Genomic DNA, 18,161 nt, shown 5'->3' on the forward strand with positions numbered 1-18,161 from the left:
CCGCGATCAGTTATCAGCACACTCGGTAATCCATGCGCCCGCACTATGTGTTGGAGGAATACCTTAGCTAACTCCACAGACGAAGGTAGACCCGGTAAAGAAATAAAGTGACCCATTTTTGTGAGATGGTCTACTACCACCAAGATGACAGTCTGATTGACGCAGGGAGGCATCTCTACAATAAAATCCATGGATAATGTATGCCAGGGTTTAGGTGGAATGGGCAAAGGATGGAGTAATCCTGATGGTTTAGTATGGACAGATTTGCCCTGGGCACAAATCGCACAGGTCTTTACATATTCTTTTACATCTGCTCGAACATCCTTCCACCAAAAGGAACGTTCCACGTTGGCTGTGGTCTTGTAGATGCCCATGTGTCCGCTCAATACAGAGTCATGCGCCCATTTCAACACATGTTGTTGCAACGTCATCTGGGGTATATACAACGCATGGAAATGGTATGCTAGGTCGTTTTCCATATGTCGGTGTTCTGGCTCCTCTTGTATCCAAGAGGCAATTTCAAGATCGGCGAGGGCCACTTTTACATCTTCCAAAAAGTCCTCGGACGTGACCAGGGCAAGCGAGTTTATGGAACTGTCTGCTTCTTGAAGGATATAGGGGGGTTCCTCAGGTTCCACCGTTTCTTCTTCTCCTAGACGGGATAAGGCGTCCGCTTTCCCATTGCGTGACCCAGGCCTGTATTTGATTATGAAATCATAGTCGAAAAAAACAAAGTCCATCTCAGCTGTCTCGGAGTCAAAGCTTTAGCCGTTTTGAGGAACAACAGGTTTCGATGATCCGTGATGATTTCAACAGTGTGTTAAGCACCTAGGAGATAGTGTCGCCACTCTTCACAAGCCCTTTTAATGGCAAGGAGTTCTTTATCCGTGACGGTGTAGTTTATCTCACAGGGTGTAAGTTTCCTCGAATAGTAGGCCACTGGGTGCAACTGCCCCGTGGTGGGATGTCTTTGGGACAAGATTCCTCCGAGGGCGTATTGGGAGGCGTCAGTCTCTAGGATATACGGCAGTTGAGGATCCGGATGTCTGAGAATCGGGGCCTGGGTAAACCTGTCCTTAAGAAGTTGAAAGGATAGTTCTGCTTCTGTTCCCCACACAAACGGTACGTTCTTTCGTAGGAGGGCTGTGATGGGGTGGATGGTTTTTGAAAAGTCCCGAATAAAGCGCCGATAATAGTTGGCAAAGCCAAGAAAACTTTGCACCGCCTTAACATTCTGTGGAGTCTTCCAGTTAAGGGTCACCTCAACTTTGCTCACATCCATCCGGAACCCTTGGGCATCTATAATGTACCCCAAGAAGGCTACTTCCTGAACATGGAAAAGGCACTTCTCCAACTTAGCGTACAACGAATTTTGTTGTAGCTTCCGCAAGACTGTCTTTACATGGACGATATGTTCGGACATTGTTGTTGAATAAATCAAAATATCGTCAATGTAGACCACGCAGTAGGATTCCAGACATCCTCCTAGCACTTCGTCCATGAAGAATTGGAAGGCGGCAGGGGCGTTGCAGAGACCAAAGGGCATTACACAGTATTCGAATAAACCGGCTATGTAAAATTCCTAAACGCCAATCAGTGTCCCATCACTTTACCGCCAACCTTCATTGGCTGCCAGTGAAACAGAGGATAACATTCATAGCATTGTGCACTGTATACAAGGTCCTGCATGGAATGGGTCCTGACGTTTAGACAAAATCCTTTACTTGGTACTCACCTTCCCGCTCCCTTAGATCTGCATTAGCCAAACGTATCTTAGTCCTTAGATTTAAATTTGCCACCTGGGGTGGCAGAGGTTATGTGCTAGGAGCAGCTAAGGCTTGGAACAATCTCCTTTGGCACAATAAAACCCAACCTAGTTTCTTGGCCTGTGGGAAAGCCCTAAAAACGTGGCTTTTTGCCTCCTCTTAAATTTCTGATCGATTTGCTCTCTGCACTCACCTAGCTCCAAGATGCCCCCGGGGGTTTACGAGTGCTTTATAAAAAGAGTTTAACATAGAAGCACTTCAGCACTGGTTAGATTTGGTAAAGCGCGCATAGTCCTTAGGCCAGCAAAAACGTAGTCAACAAAGCAGGTCGTTTGAAGTGAAAAAGTTAGGGGGAAACCAAACCAAGGATTCCAGAGCTAACTGGTTCTCAACACTCTTTCTTGAGAAATTGATCAGTATTTTGCTTGTAAAGTTAAGAACATTATTTTTAGACCAGTAGGGACCTGTTCCAGTGTAACATTTTTATTGCTGCCCCTCACTTAATGCCCTGTTTGTAAGTTTTAACAGAATTTTTCTTTTTTTTTACGGCTGACAGAAATGGTTCATAGGGAAGCTCTAAAAACGTATTAGGTCTCTAAATATTCTGCTGCTATGCACAGTGAAGCACACAGTGTATGTGCACATGTGTGGAAGCTAAACCCCAACATCTTACTGCACCCCAATATTTTAATCACCTCAAAATGTACCTCCGGCGGCTCAGCTCCTTCACCCTTGATCTTGTGATAAGATTCACCACCCTTCTTGAAAATGAAACCCTTTAAATCACCTTAGAAGAGTAATAAAATAGTGACTGGGTCCACTCAATAACTATGTTCTAGATCAATAAAAGTTAAAGCGTTTTTATTACAAAACAATCTTAAAATAAATATTACGTGGAAATGAAAATGATATGCCCAATAAACAAATATAAGTCATAAGACAGCATCTCTTTTGGAAAGGGACATTCTCTTCAAGTTCTAACAGTCAGATTCACAAGGAACAGTGACATCATCTCTAGGGAAAACAGAGAAGTCTCTCTGGCTCACACCCAAAACCAGGGGTCTCTATACACAATTTACACATCTGCAATAAGCAAAACTGCAAATCCAACATGGCAAGATTAGCGATAACACATATTGGATAAATCAATTTGATGATCTTCACACAAATAATTATAACACCCACCCACCCATTGCTAAGGTAGAGAACATATTCCATTAGCTTTGACAGCAACAGTGCAGTCCAGAGATGTGCAGCCCAATGTGAAACATTTTCAGACAAAGATTCACACACCAGTATGATAGCAAGCCTGCATCAGAACTTCCAACAAAAGTGTCCTTAAGAACGTTACATAAAGAACGCAAAGAAAAGGTTCATTCACAATAAATGCTCTATTTGGAAAATGACAAATTATGCCACACTGCTCTGTGCTCCTCGAAAACTGTGAGGAGAGTATACTCACAGAGGGACATTGATTGAGAGTGGTGATGAGCAGGGACAAGATGAAAAGGACAACAGCATCCATTTGAATGAAATGGTCTCTCTGACATAACTAAACTAAATTAATAAACATCTAAATAAAATTGTTTCAAGTGCAATATTATTAATTCATTGGTTATTATTATAAACATCAATGGTATTCAAAAATAATTTGTCATCCAAAATTGCACATTTAGAAAAAGCTTTCACACTTGCACCTTTTGCTCTTTCCGGGTGTTGGCACACTACTCTAGTATACAGATCATTCATACAAAAGTTAAGATACTAGAGAAAGTGCTCACCAGCCGTTTGCTATCATGTGTTTTTCTTTAGTCAATGATGACCAGAGTGGAAATCTGCCCATTATGACATTAGGCGCCTTCACAATGCACTCCCCCTCTCCCCTTATACAAGGGGCCCTGAGGCTTTTTTGGTTAACGACTTTGAAAACGTATGTTTGCTTGTTCTGTACATAACCTGTGGCCAGAGTATGCATGAGTGGTGGTGTGTTTGGGCGGGTAGTTGTCAGGGAGACCTTGTGTCCCACTTACATTTGTGCCAGCCATTGGTCTTCTTGCATTCTGGCTAAGGTCTGATGTCATCATTCAGGCTTGTTGGTTGACGTGGGGGACTGAGTCTCCCTTTATGCTGATCAGGCGCGGCTCCTCCGCTATAGTGGAGGAGCATCACCCCACTGCTAAAACGCAGCAGTAAGAAGGAAAATAAATGACAATAAAACTATTTTATTGCCATTTTATTTTTACTTCGAGACTGATGCGTTGGGGGGGGGGGGGGGTAGAGGGGTGGGTCCAGGCAGCAGCATCACCCAGCAGGGTGGGTGATGGTAGGCAGGCACTAAAAGTGCACTTGTGGGTTTGGCTGGTCGTCCAGGGCCGGCCAAACACACATGTGCACTTGGAAATCTCCAGGCTGTTCCAATGGCGATATCCTAGTGCTTAGGTGCACCGGCTCCAAGACCCTGCTGGAGCGCAAAACGGGCCCGCTCCACCCGATCCAAGCATTTCTCTCATGCTGGGAGAGGCGCTCGGATTGGGTGGGGTTTGGGAGCCTGTGCCTATGGGAAATTTAGCGCAGTCGGGACGGGAGAGGTGGAGCAGCGTGGCACTTGAAAAGATCGACTTGCTGGAAAGGTAAGTTTCTATTTTTATTATTATAATGTTTTCTTTCTCGCCCCCCCCCCCCCCCCCCTCCCACCTTGGATTGACAGCAGCTACCCCTGATGCTGATGACCTCATTTTTTTCATTGCCTCCCAAATCCTAGTACCTTCACCCCTGGTTTCCCTTCCTCTCATCACTTTTGTATTGGGTAGCCATGGTCCAAATGGTATCCCTTCTGAAGTTCTTTGCCCTGCAGAATTACCCTTATCGTTTCCTTTCTTCATTTTTTCGCTGGAGCAGTGCTCTTCTCTGGAGTTTGTGTCTTTATGAGTTAAGTGTTGCAAACCCCTATATGACGATGGGCTGGGTATGAAGGACATACTACTACCATGCTTTCTATTTACTTGCTATAAATATTTGGTTATATGACCCTTGACGATACCTGTCATAGATGACTGAACATTGTGCTTTGCCTGTAGTGCCAATATGAGGAGCGCACCTGCCTTAATTCTACATGAAGCTGCCCAGTAAGCAGGATATTCTGGAAGTAGGCGATTGAGTCCCTATAAAAATCCTTGCCTTGCTGTTTCTGTTTTCTCCCCGGCTGGCTCTGCTTCATATAATGGAGGACATGGAGGCCAACTGTTATGCAAGAAAAAACACTTTTGCACTTTAGCATGGTGCTCACTAGGTGCAACTTAAATGAAGCCTGTGGGTGCCCTTAAATATATGGATAGACTTTGGAACCCTCGTATGACCACTTTTCTTTAGTGTAGCTCAATCCATTTGGGATTCACTGGTATTCAATCGGGTGGCAGAGTGGTTTGCGTACGTCTTTGGATTGGTTGACCTCAATTTTCTAGAGCATGCTTGTCACTTTCAGTCTTACCATGCTTTAAATGCTGGGTGTATGTTTTCCCTTTCCTATTTAGTCTTTATTAAAATGCCAATGAAATTGTCTGAAAAAATTGATTTGCTGACAGATCCATAATCTAAATGGATCCCACTCTATTTAAACACTGCTTAATCTTGATGATAGTCAACACCCCTTCAAAATTTGGTAGCATGCATTGGCTCTGATACAAGACGTGTCAATAACTGGATGCAGAGAAGGTCTATAAAGTACCCTTCCTGATTGTCAGTGGAAAGGGTGTCTCCTCCAAGTAGCCACAATCCCACACTGCAGAGAATAATATCTCTGGAATGTGACAAGTCTTAAGATGGTCCCAGTTAGAAGGAAAAAAAACACAAATGCTAAAATTCTTCTTCGGCAACTTTATAGTTCTTGATTGAAGATGAAAATATCACTGGATTAATCAACCAGGAATCAAACTCCTTCTGACATCAGGAAGGGGTATAGAGCCAAGAACAGCCATGAGCAGAATCAGGAAGAAAATGACCCAAACAGCTAAAAGTAAAAAATCAAGGACTAAAATAGCAGCAAGGCGTGAAGATCATGAAGAAAAAGTCAGGGAATGATACGCATTGCAACATGTCTTTCTCTTGTAATGCCTTCTTAACATATGTTTCAAAAAGGAGCTGACATCACAGTAAAAGACTCTGATACATCTTGAATTGAGAACCTCAGAAATCTTCTAATGGAGTGCCCCGCATTTTGGAAACGGCTCTTTAAATGTTTAGTTTCTACCTCTTTCAAAGATCTCATAGTGTTTGTTTGACAATGAAGCACAAGCCCAGGACTGACATCCTGTGCGCCACACTGGATTCTCAGATCCCACCCTTCATGCTCTGTGATGATCCATGCCATTCACAGACACCCCCTCTGGATTACTATGAGTGCAGAAGCATCAGAACGATGCAAACTTTGAGAATTCTCAGACTTTGACTAAGTGCGGCATCTGTCAATGCAATGATGGAAAGCATGTGAATTGCTACTTCACCCTCTGAACTAAAGCAGACCGATAAGCTCTTACTGCCTTCAGTACACACCTCGGTACGGATGTAACAAGATGGTGTTCCTAGTGCAAGTGCATTTTAATTTATTTTTGGTGGTCACTATTAAGCCATGTTTTAACATATAGAACATTGTGCAAATAGGTTTCCAGACATGGAGTATTGTGCTGCACTCCGGTCTTGACTGCCACCATAGCACTAACTAAGCAAGTTAGGGCCCATACATTTTCATCCTTAGCTAATGATTGTGACTTTCTAGAGAGAAAATTCAGAAAAACATATTCTGGAAAAACATGATTTTGATTATTTTTCCAAGTGTTAAGGTATATTTTAAGGTGTGAGCTGCTTATTAAATGCTTGTTAAAGTGAATTACCAATGCCCATTTGTTGTTGCAAGTGACTACTGTGATTATGTTGAACTTGGCCCTTTCTGCAGGGTCACCACCAAACCTTTTATCTTCACCCCTCCTGTTTTCTGAACCCAATTTTTATAGGCTTTTAGGACTCAGTGCACTCTACACTAATAACCAGTGCTTAAGTGCATGTGCTCTTCCCTTCAAACATGGTAACATTGGCTTATCCCCAAACACCAGATTCTATTTACTTATTAGCCCCTAGTAAAGTGGTACTACATGTACCTAGGGTGTGTAAATTAAATACTACTAGTGGGCCTGCATCACTTATGGTGCCACCCACATACGTAGCTTTGTTAAACATATCTCAGATCTGCCATTGCAGCCTGTGTGCAGTTTTAAACCATTTTTTTGACCTGGCAAAATAAACTTTCCCTTTTTAAGACATATAAGTCACCCCTAGTGTAGGCCCTAAACAGCCCATAGGACAGGCTTGATTGTATTAAAAAAGTTGGACATGAAATTATACGTTTTACATGTCCTGGTAGGGAAAAACTCGCAAATTATTTTTTCACTCCTGCAAGGCCTACCTCTACCATAGGATAACATTGGGTTACTTTATTACATTTAATAAGTCATAACGTTTGTTTGGGAACAGGTGGAAATGTCATGTTTTGTTTCTAATTAATGGAAATTCAAAACCAGGATTTTAAGTCACAACTCTGAAAATGCCACTTGACTAGGTGTAGCTGACAGTTGTCCTTTGTGTATTCCTTCCAAACAGTGTCACAAAAGGGGACAGGATGTTGGCGGGAAGAGCCGTTCTGACCTGACCAGAGAGGCGTAGCTTTCGCCTACCATACTTGCACTTCAAAGGAGCTACCTGAGCACACACACAAGGAATTTCACACTAGCCTTTTGTAACTCCAGACATCCTGGTACCAGTGCAGGGGAAGGACGCAAATTCCAGAACCATATCTGGGGGGGCGGGGGGGTCGGGATGTTTCTCCCACTTCAAAGCTTGCACCAGGTATACATTTTGGACCCTCAGATAAATTCTTCAGCACTCTCCTGGCCCTGTTGATGCTACAGAAGCGGTACTGTCCTGCTGCTTGAGACCTGCCCTGCTGTGTGAGAAAGACAGGTGGACCTGTTTCTTTCATCCCAGGCTACCACAATGACTCCAAGGGCTAGTTAGTTGGCCTTCTACTCTGTGCTACAGGTAGACAAGCTCCAGAGGCCTCCCTCCAACTGCCCAGTTGACCTGCTGCACGGGACCTGCCTGAGCCCTGCTGGCCTCTGCTGGAGTGAGTTCCTGATCACCAAAATGTTCCTCCCAGGTCCTGGACACTTTGGTTTGGCACCAATTGAGCTCCTCTGGGGAAAAAAGGAGAAAACCTAATGTTTTAAGCTCTTCACGATCTGGCTCGTTTGGGCCAAGATCTTGCCACCCACGACAACCATCTCAGTGAAGCCTCGGTGAACCTGACACTTCATGCTACAGTGACCACCAGTGACAACTGGCAATGCAAGATCTACACTTCCGCAACAGCATTGACAGCCCATGATGATAGCAGATGCGAAGCTCCGGCAACCACCATCCACGACGCTCAACCAGATTTTTGTGCTACAGAGATGATCGTCCTCAACACCTATCATACTTTTCATGCTGCGGCACTGACTGTCCGCAGCACCTTTTCTGCTTCTTGCTGCTGCCTCCACAGCAAACTGAATTCTTTACGCCAGACTTTGAGAAGGTAACTTGTTCAGTGGGACAAGCCTGGTGTCTGTGTATGTCCCATGCTCCATTACAGGTGGCTTGAACTTATGACTTTCTCCCAGTCTAGATGACCCCAAGTGGTACTTTGTACGTTTAGGAGCTATATACCTACTTAAATCTTCGAAATTGCATTTCTCTGGTTAAACTGATTGGATTTTTGTTGTTTTTGTGTCAAATAATGTATTAAATTATACTCTATAGTTTGTGTGCTGCATAAATACTTTACAAATTGCTTCTAAGTTCAGGCTGACTGTTTTTGTGCCTATCTACCAGAGGGTTTAAGCCCAGGTTAATTTAGTGACTTTTGCTGATTCACTTCTAGAAGGACTGTGGTTGCTGCTTGAGTAGGGTTTCACCCCCTCAACAAATAACCCAATTTCTCACACTTAAGACCTTAAAATATGTGATCCCAGTTTTTCGAACAGCCTTTTAAATGGTTTTGTAGTTCACTTTAATGGTTACGTCACTCCCCAACTATATTTGTTGGTATTTTAATAATTGAGTATACCCTTGATTCTAAGGCCCAATGTCTGCCGTGTCTTTTGTAAAATTTGTGATGAACCTTTGTATTATCTGGCTTGATATTATTTAATGGTTTTTTTGTTATGTAAAATATAGTTCTAGTATGGAAAATGTATGCATGGTGTATTCATAATTTGTTGCAATGGTTTTAGTTTAACAAGCAAATACAAAAGTTCATGTTTTCTACAGATATTGTAATACTCCTGAATAATTGCAAAAAAAATATTAATTGGACAATCGTTTAACATTATTTTATAAGGATATTGACAGCCTTTGTAGGGTTACGTGATCACATCAAAGAACGAGGCTGAAGGCTGAGTTCATAATGTCAGAAAACATAAAGGGAACTTGTGTAAGTGTCCTTATAATTCACTGTAACACCAATACATTTCGCCCTTCGTTCTTTGCCCTCTCTGTATGGGGTACTGTGATTGCATATATGTAGAATAAGTGTACAATATGTACTTTGAAAATAAACATGCAAATAAGCTGCTTGAAATAAAATTCACAATAGAAATTCAATATGAGTCACTTCCCAAATCCGCTTTAGTTCAAATGTGTGATAACATACAAATAGCTCCCTTTTTCCTATAAAGTGCTCCCTGCAAGCAATAATAAAAGAACTCCCATAAATGGCTCCCTGTTTGATACTGACTGTGTATTTTTAAGAACTGAAAGAACAAGGTCTGAAAAGCTAATATTAATATTGTACTGAGATGATTGACATCAGTGTTTAAAAGAGGTCTTCTGTTCCTAGCTGGCCTACCGGTTTACTCAGAGGACATCATTCCCCCATTGGCTTCCTGCGTATAGCGGACGGAAGCACTAGGATCTATTCGGTGTCCATGGACAGCAATGTGATGGTCAGAACCTATTTTTTTCTACATTTGTTTGAATGAAATAATAATGAATGAGGAATGTTGATAGTTGTGTACTGAATGCTCAACTAAGCACCATGCTCCACATCACTAGCACCGGTGACATTGAAAGGATCTCAGGCTGAGACGCTTAAATACATGTTAAATAGCTTATTATCAGCATTGCCCTGATAGACAATTCTCATGGTTTCAATCCTCTTCAAGCAACAGAAAAACCATCTCGATATTTAGGTAACAGAAATCAAAATATATAAGCCGGATATAAGAAAATCGAACTGCATGCGAGATAGCAGCAAATGAACAATGGAAATAAAATTGATGAATACAAAAGCAATAAAAATACTACTAATAACTACTTAGAAAGGACACAACAAAAACTGAATGGTCTCTTGTGGTTACACAATGGGAGTTGGCATTGCCCACCTCATGGGTACTGCATTCATGTATTCATTTTTTCATTCAGGTGTTTGTGGGGCCCACATCTAGCCGTGGAACACGTAAGACATAAGTACATTAACATCATGGAGATGAGAAAATGAGTAAATCTAAAAAGTGGGTTTTAGGCCAGTGGCCTTCAATGGCAATTGCAGCGAAGTGGTGTCACTATTTACTCCTTTTACAGATGAGCTAATTTTGCCCCATCATTGGTGTGTGCTTGCAAGCTCAGGTCTGTGTCTGGGATGAATTCAAGGGATTTGGCAGACTCTACAATGTTTGAATCAGTGAAGGAGTTTTGTGGGTATAATGAGAAAGCCTAGTCTTCAGCGGCTTAAGTTTTAAGCGGTGGTAGGACGCTCAGTTGTTGATGGATTCTAGAACTTTGGCCATGGACTCTATATCTTTGTGGAGGAGAATTTCATAGATGTTTGAGTGTCACCCACATAGAAGTGAAAGGAGATACTTGGAAGGTTGAGAGTACAGGGAAGAGACTCCATGCAAAGTTTGAAAAACATGTGGGACAGGATCGAGCCATGGGGAGCTCCTTGTTATATCATGACAATGTCATAGAAACAGTTGTCATTTGTTATCAGTTAAAGTCAATTGTTCAAATAGAAAGTGTACCAACTGAGAACTATTCTACTGTTTCTTAATCTGTTCCTGAGAGCAGTTATAAATGTATCATGGCTCACCATGCTAAATACAACTGCGAGATTTAGAAGCACTGGGAGACATGAATCAACCTAATCAAAGAAGTGGAGAGCATCAACCGCAGTTTTAAGGCTAACAGTTTCAGTCCTGATGATAGGTTATCCAGTAGGTTGGGTGTAAGCTGGAACTATAGGCAACTCTTGGAAATTTGGAAGAAATGGGCAATTGGAGACAGAGGAAAGTTGATTAGACCTGTGGGTCTTTTTCTTTTTGTAAAGGTGAGACCTGACCTATTTTTAATCCATCATGAAAGCTCCCTTGGGCTAAGCAATCGTTAAATAAATTGCAGCTGGATGGAGTGACCAACAGTGTAATTTCCTTACGAAGCATTATGGGAATGCGATCAGCCAAATTTGAGGCATCTTCGGTCCTAGTAATTGTTCTTTGTTATTATGGGAGAACCTTCTCTAAAGAAGGTCCATGTTATCTTGACATTTTGTGGGGCAATACTGCTGTCCTTTACCTCCAAGGAGGGAAGCAAAGACTTCTTTTTTACCTTTTCAAACAAGTATGTTTGAGAACTCATCCTTTTTTGGAAGCCTTGAGTGCCTCCTCTGGATGTGGGAGTACGTGACATTTGACAATCTCAAATACCTTCTTTGAACAATTTTTTGATTGACCGGCCTCTTTTTTATGTAGCTGGATTTGGCTTTAAAGATTCGTTTTTATACATATCAGTATATAGGTTTAAAGTTAAAGTTTTATATTTGACTGTGAATACATTTAAATGTGTATTTTCATACTTATAACTAGATACTGATAGTCCATATTGTTGAGCTTCTGAGATCTCATCAGTGGCCTTGACTCTAGTGTAGATATGTGGCTTTCCATAGAGGAGACAGTATTTCCAGAGGAATTCTAACACACTATCTGGCAATAGAATGCCACATAACCAGCAAACCTCTTGTCCAGCTCCCATCCCGTCAATTTCAAAAGAGACTTTCCCTCCAGGAAAAAGACCTGCAAAGACAAGAACACAAACTCCTCATTGTGCAGTATTTACCAGGTCCACGGTGGCAGAAGGTCATTTCTCACCTCCTAATCAATCAGAAATAAACACATTTTCCATCTAGAAAGCATGCCTAAAAGGAAGGAACCCCCATCCCTTAGGGTTTGATGCTTGCCCTTCACTCTGGCAGAAACAGGCTGCACGCTAGCACTATGGCCACTTTAGAGCTAAACAGAAGGCTAACTACACACTTTTTACATATGATTACTTGACACTCCTCATATGAGAATCCTCAGCTTGGAATGGACAATGTCAAAGAAGTTATCACTTGGCATGGTTGCTAATGACCAAAACTCTATCCACTCATACATCATTTAAACTCCACTATTTTTATGATCCTAAATAGTCCAAGTAAAATCCCCCATACTCACATTTACACTCAAGCACACCACACATCCAAGACTCACATGTCACTTAGGGCCATATTACCAAGATGTGCATTAAAAAACGCACGTTTCCCTATCGTCGGCTATCGCCGGATTTTATTGCTGTGTTAGCGCGTCATTATCAACATGCAACACGTAGGCAATATTAAATCTGGCGATAGGGAACATTAGCGCGTGAAAACAAGCGTTGTTGTCACATGCTAATGTGTGCCTTGATAATATGGGGGGGTGGATTTAGCTTTATGATCCACACCCCCATGTTATCAATGCCTAACACCTGATCAGAGCAGGCGTTGGGAGACCTGCGATAAACGAGTTTATCGCAGGTCTCCTTCTCCCAACGCCTGCCTTGGTAATCGGGTGTTACCACCTCCAACCACATTTTACGTGTGGTTGGGCGTGGGAACGCCCACTTTGCATGTAAAGTGGGCTTGAGGCAGGCGATAGCATGCCCTTGTTAATAGGGCGCTAGACGTATCACCGCTTTCTCAGCACAATTCGCTGAAAAAGCGGCGATACTTCACCTTGGTAATATGGCCCTTAGTCTTTAACCAGCTCACCTATATTCCACAATCAGATCACCAGGAACAAACCACCACCAGGCAAGAAACTCCAACCCATAATAATCAACCCTCATTCAGCAGTCTATCATGAAGCTTAAATCGCTGCACACAAAATCTTTGCTTTTCTCATTCTAAGGCTTGTCTATACCTTAACTTCATTCCCATTCTGGACCTTCCTGTTTACACTGTCGATAACATGCATGACTTAGACAGCACACAGTAGACCTATAGAGCCCCCGCTGTCACCCTGGGATATTCATATACTTGCCCAACCCAAGAAACCTACAAACTCACTTTCATAAAGCTACACACCTGCTGCCACTGTCCATTTTTGCATTGTAAACCTTAATTTCACCCTTATGTACAGCCCGCCAGGAAATAGCAACAACTTCATCAAAGACGTTGCTAACCTCATAAACAACACTTAGATCAATCATTCCAACAATGTAATACCAGAACATGGTAGTCAGAATAACACTGGAAATAAATAAAATGTTCTAAATATTATTTACAAAAATCTCACTCTGTCTGAGTTAATAATAGAAAGTATACTCACAATGGGACAATAGTTTGTTTTGTAAATGTAATGTAGGACACCATATTTATGTTAGACAATATTTTTGGCTAGGCTGTTCTGGGCATACATCGGCTACCAACTCCATCAATCCAGAAGGTGACCCCACCACAAGGAAACTTTCAGCTCATTCCTTGATCTCTTTGACGTCCAATTCACCCAATGCAACAGCAATTACATGTCCTAGGCAAAACTTGCAACTTCCATGATCACTGTGCATAGTCACCCCTCACTTTAACTGGATGGGCTGGAGCATTGCACCATCTTGATCATCATATACCACACACCATTATGGCCCCAGTCTTGAACTGACTAGGTTGGCAAAGGCGTAAAACTCCTTGGAATGCAAACTGCAGAGAGAAAGGCACAGGTCAGTCCAACCACACGGAGAAGGACAAACATTGCTCCAGTGCAGTTCCTGTGCTTATTATGGATAATAGGGCTCAGCCATCTGCCAAAGTTCCTTTCGGGTAAAGGAGCCCAACTGCCGGAGAGCTTGGTCTGTGTGAGGCCCAGAACCAGGGTAAATTTCACCAAGGAACATCATGTTACTGGAAAACAATATAGGTCATATAGGACTGATTAGCTACTGATGTCAGATGTCGTCTGACAGCACCAACACAAATCTGAACACTACATTACTAACTTAGATTTATTTATTGATTTGCAGAGTTTTATATAGCGCTAGCTAGACCCATAGGTATCAGAGCGCTTTACATGAGGATCAGCAAGTTGCAAGTTACACAATTGTATGGTTTCAAGAGCTAAGTAAAACATAGGAGAAATACTGAGATTAGACAATAACATGAGTCATTAAACGTAACTTAGCCAGTACATACGTCCAGTGGGGCATGGAAGGTCAAGGGGGTCCAGTGGGGCCTGGAAGGTCTCGGGGGGGAAGGAAACAAGGTGTACGAATTGAAGATTGGGTCAGAAAGGATGCACAGTGGAGAGACGAGGGAAAACTATGTCCAATGTCCGGCTGTGTAGTTGACGGCCGCAGGGGTGAAACCAAAGCCAATCTCCTCTATAGCTGTAAAAACAGCTCCACTGGGCATTGACCATGTTGCTTAGACTCCGCTGTCAGCACCACACAAAATGCATTCCGCCCTGGGGACATCGTCGCCTCCTTAGCCACTCCATTTCTATTGCGGTTGCATTTCTTTATAGTTTTGTTCCGGGCTCTTTCAATGCTTGAGTTTGTTGTGTTTATGTCTGATCTGGAGATATATTTAATGATTTCTGCCTTGGGAATAGTAGTTCTGTTTAAAATACTCAAGTGTTAGTCGCCATGTTAAGGTCAGACAGCCAAGTACTGGGGATTAATGCATTAGATGCCTTTTAGACTGCCATTTTGAAGTCAGGCAGTTCACAAGAAATACCCATTACATCATGAAAAGCAAGAAATAAGCCTCCAACTTCGAAACAAATTCTTCTCTCTTTTTTTGAGTTGCAGCAGTGGAGGTACTGCGACCTGCCTCGGGCTTCCTCTGGTGTCCGTCCCGCAGATCGCGGCACATGCCTCCAGGCACTACATGCTCTCCGAAGCGATCTCTTCTCTGCCCAGTCAAGTCGCCAAACACAGTGAGAGCCTCACTCACCTTGCTAGCTGCTCTGAGAGAGAACCACCCCTGAAAAGCCAATCTCCGCATTTCGCTCTGCAAACACTCCGCGCAGTCTGCTGTTAGTTGGGCTCGACTCAACCATGGCTCTGTAGGTTCTCCTAGAGCTCTGTAGTTGCAGATCCTATACACACAGCACCACGTGCTCATGTCACCCTTCCTCCTGGAGGAGGCAATCAGGTATCCATTTTTGTATCATTGGTAGCACCACATCTATGAGAAGAGACATGCAGGAGACAGATCTGGCCGTGTCAATTATTTGGACTGTACCTTACAATACAGATCAATAGAGAATGCAGTTCATGGATTCTGTAGTTTTAAGGAGATAGATAGATCTTACTAATACTGCACCCCCCAACTTAATTTTGTTTTGTTCCTTCTCTCTCTGTAGGTCTGGAATATTGAAGATCAGTCCTGTCTTCTCAACGTGATACCGAAGGCCAGTGGCATCAAGGGAGAGCTGGCAGCCTGCTACTTCTCACATGAACTGAGGGCGCTGTGCATTGCAACTGACACTATGGCCCTCCTACAGATCCATAATGTGTAAGTCCATTCAGTGCTTAATTTGTAAAAATTAAAAAGTGCCAAGGATCTAGTCAAGAGGTCTCTGCAGCATGCTCCACCCATTGCCACTGCCAAAGTTGCCAATGACAGTATCTACACAGCTACTAATCAGCACACTGCAACAAGTGTGACAATTCAGACTTTCCAAGCTATAAAAATATCTTGTGTGGCAGGTATGAGTTGTTTGTAATGCATATTGAATTAATAAACAATTGCTGTTCTGCTCATCTCTAAATTATACAAACAGCATCACCATGTGGCAGCTGTCATAAGTTCCAGTATCAACAATTAAGTGCCGGTGCCGAGCACCAGAAACCAGCAGCTCAAATTAAGCACTGTGTCCATTTCCATTTCTCTCACAACATCAGGGCCATTTCTATTGTATCGACACAGGTAAAAGAATAAATGCCCAGAGCTCCTCCCGGGTAACCTGCCAGTATATTTTTGTACTGCTACATAATTCAAAGTTCAGTTAGAGAATTATATCATAAAGTCAAATTCAGATGACAATTCTTTTATTCTATTGTGCAAATTCGGATACAATTCCACTTTCTGATAGTATTCTTTCACTCATATTTTCAATAATATTCAGTGGTGAAAATGTAATAAGCATTATAAAATATATGAATATTACGTATGAATTAATTATTGTTAAATGTTTGTTATGTGTTAATAACGTGTACATTTATTGGGGACTGCTGCATGACAGTCGTTGATAAGGAATTCTTATACATTTCGGTTATATGCTACAATGACTTTTTGAATATTTGTGACATAATGAGATTCAACAGTAGTTTGGGATTTTTTGTAAACTGAAAGGACTATATAACATACACGTTTATTGTTAGTCATTTGTTCTACAATATCTGAGGGCTGGCTGTGTATTTGTAAGAAAGATTACTAACTAATTGTATCAGCACAATCGAATAAAAGAAGTGTCTTCTGAAGCAGAAGACTGAGAGACTTTTAATATACATTCTCTCAGAGAATTTTGAATTATGTACCCATTCTATGGTAAGGCCATGCTGACACCAAGGGTATGCAAAAAGAGGGTTTTACATTTGCCCCTGCCAGCTTTTGTTCTAATGCGCGGTTCAACATGGCCATGGCCCAGGTTTCCAACTACCTTGCATATTAATTACCAAAACGCTTCAAAAGAATTTATTGACAGAGTTCGGAGAAGAAAATGAGACTCATGGATCTAGAGCTACACACTGTTGAGGTGTTGTATGTTGAGCAATGCCTTGAGCTCTTTCGTCTGGTAGAGGATAGATGGAGGTGAGATGGAGCTTACCGGATCGCAGCGTGAGTGCGCTCTACTCTATGGGACAGGACAGGATAAAGCCTGGAGCTTTGATTCATCAAAGTAAATTCGGCTCGCAAAGGGCCAGATTCTGAGAATCTGGCCCTTTGCGAGGGCTATTTTTGCATTTGGGATTCATCATCCCAAATGCAAAAATCTCAGTTATAGAAATCGCTAAATTGCGATGAATTGCATTTAAGGAATCTCAATTTGAGATTCCTTAAATGCAATTCATGAACCATTTAAAAATTGCGAATTCGCAATCTGGGGCCGCTATTTACCGCGAAGTTAAACTACGTGGTAAATAGCAAAAACTTTGAAAAGTGCACTAAAGTGCATTTTTCAAAGTTTCATGTTGCGCACACACATGCCCTCAACATATGTGCACATATCAATTTCAGTGGTGCAACAGGGTGTCCTTTGGACACCCCTGCAACCTTGAAATCACAATCTCTATTTGCGAATCGCTAATTGCGATTAGCAAATTGAGATGGTCTTCCCATTCATTCCTATGGGCCTCTAGGCCCATAGGAATGAATAGGGAGATATTCCTTAATTGGGACTCGCAATTTGCGAGTCGCAATTAAGGAATTATTAGAAATCGCTATTTTTGGTTGGATTTCTTGATGAATAGCATTTTGCTATTCCTTAATAGCGAATCAGTATTTTTCGCTATTAAGGAATCGCAAAATGTGTTCTTCATGAATCTGGGGGTTTGTCTTTCATACATCTCCTGATCTCACGCCTGCTATAGGCAGTTACTCTAGGCTTTTAGAGGAACCACTAATGTCTCGATTTTGAGAGTCAGATACTATTTTTCACCTTATATGCATACTGCAGCTTGCTTGGCTTGGAGAAAGAGGGTGCATGCAGTAGGAACTGGTAGAGATTCTGGATATAAGATGGTTGGAGGTAAGATGCAAAATAACACACCAGATAAAATCAGACTCCTCAGTGTTTGGAATTTATCAGACGCGATAAATTATACCTATTCCAAGTATTCGGGTAATAACATACAGATGCTACTGCTTACCGTACTATAATCAGCACGTTGTCTTATATACCAGTTTCCTCTTTTCAATTCTGACAAGTTTGAACTGCTGAAATTTAATGAGCGGTGAGTACTTTATCACAATTGATAATTGCCAGCTGGGTTTAATTCCAGACAACACTGAATTTC

The 18,161-nt window shown here is 42.0% G+C and overlaps 1 protein-coding gene across 1 annotated transcript in view; it reads left to right on the forward strand.

Moving 5' to 3' along the window:
* LOC147728404 (cilia- and flagella-associated protein 337-like) overlaps nt 1–18,161 on the forward strand; it is a 378,048-nt gene that overhangs the window by 168,219 nt on the left and 191,668 nt on the right. The window contains exons 10-11 of the mRNA XM_086963279.1: nt 9,691–9,796; nt 15,506–15,657. Coding sequence (XP_086819405.1) covers nt 9,691–9,796; nt 15,506–15,657 — 258 coding nt within the window. The remainder of the gene's footprint in view (nt 1–9,690; nt 9,797–15,505; nt 15,658–18,161) is intronic.

The sequence above is a fragment of the Lissotriton vulgaris genome, chromosome 3_1, assembly GCF_964263255.1.
Source record: "Lissotriton vulgaris chromosome 3_1, aLisVul1.2, whole genome shotgun sequence".
Classification (NCBI taxonomy): domain Eukaryota; kingdom Metazoa; phylum Chordata; class Amphibia; order Caudata; family Salamandridae; genus Lissotriton; species Lissotriton vulgaris.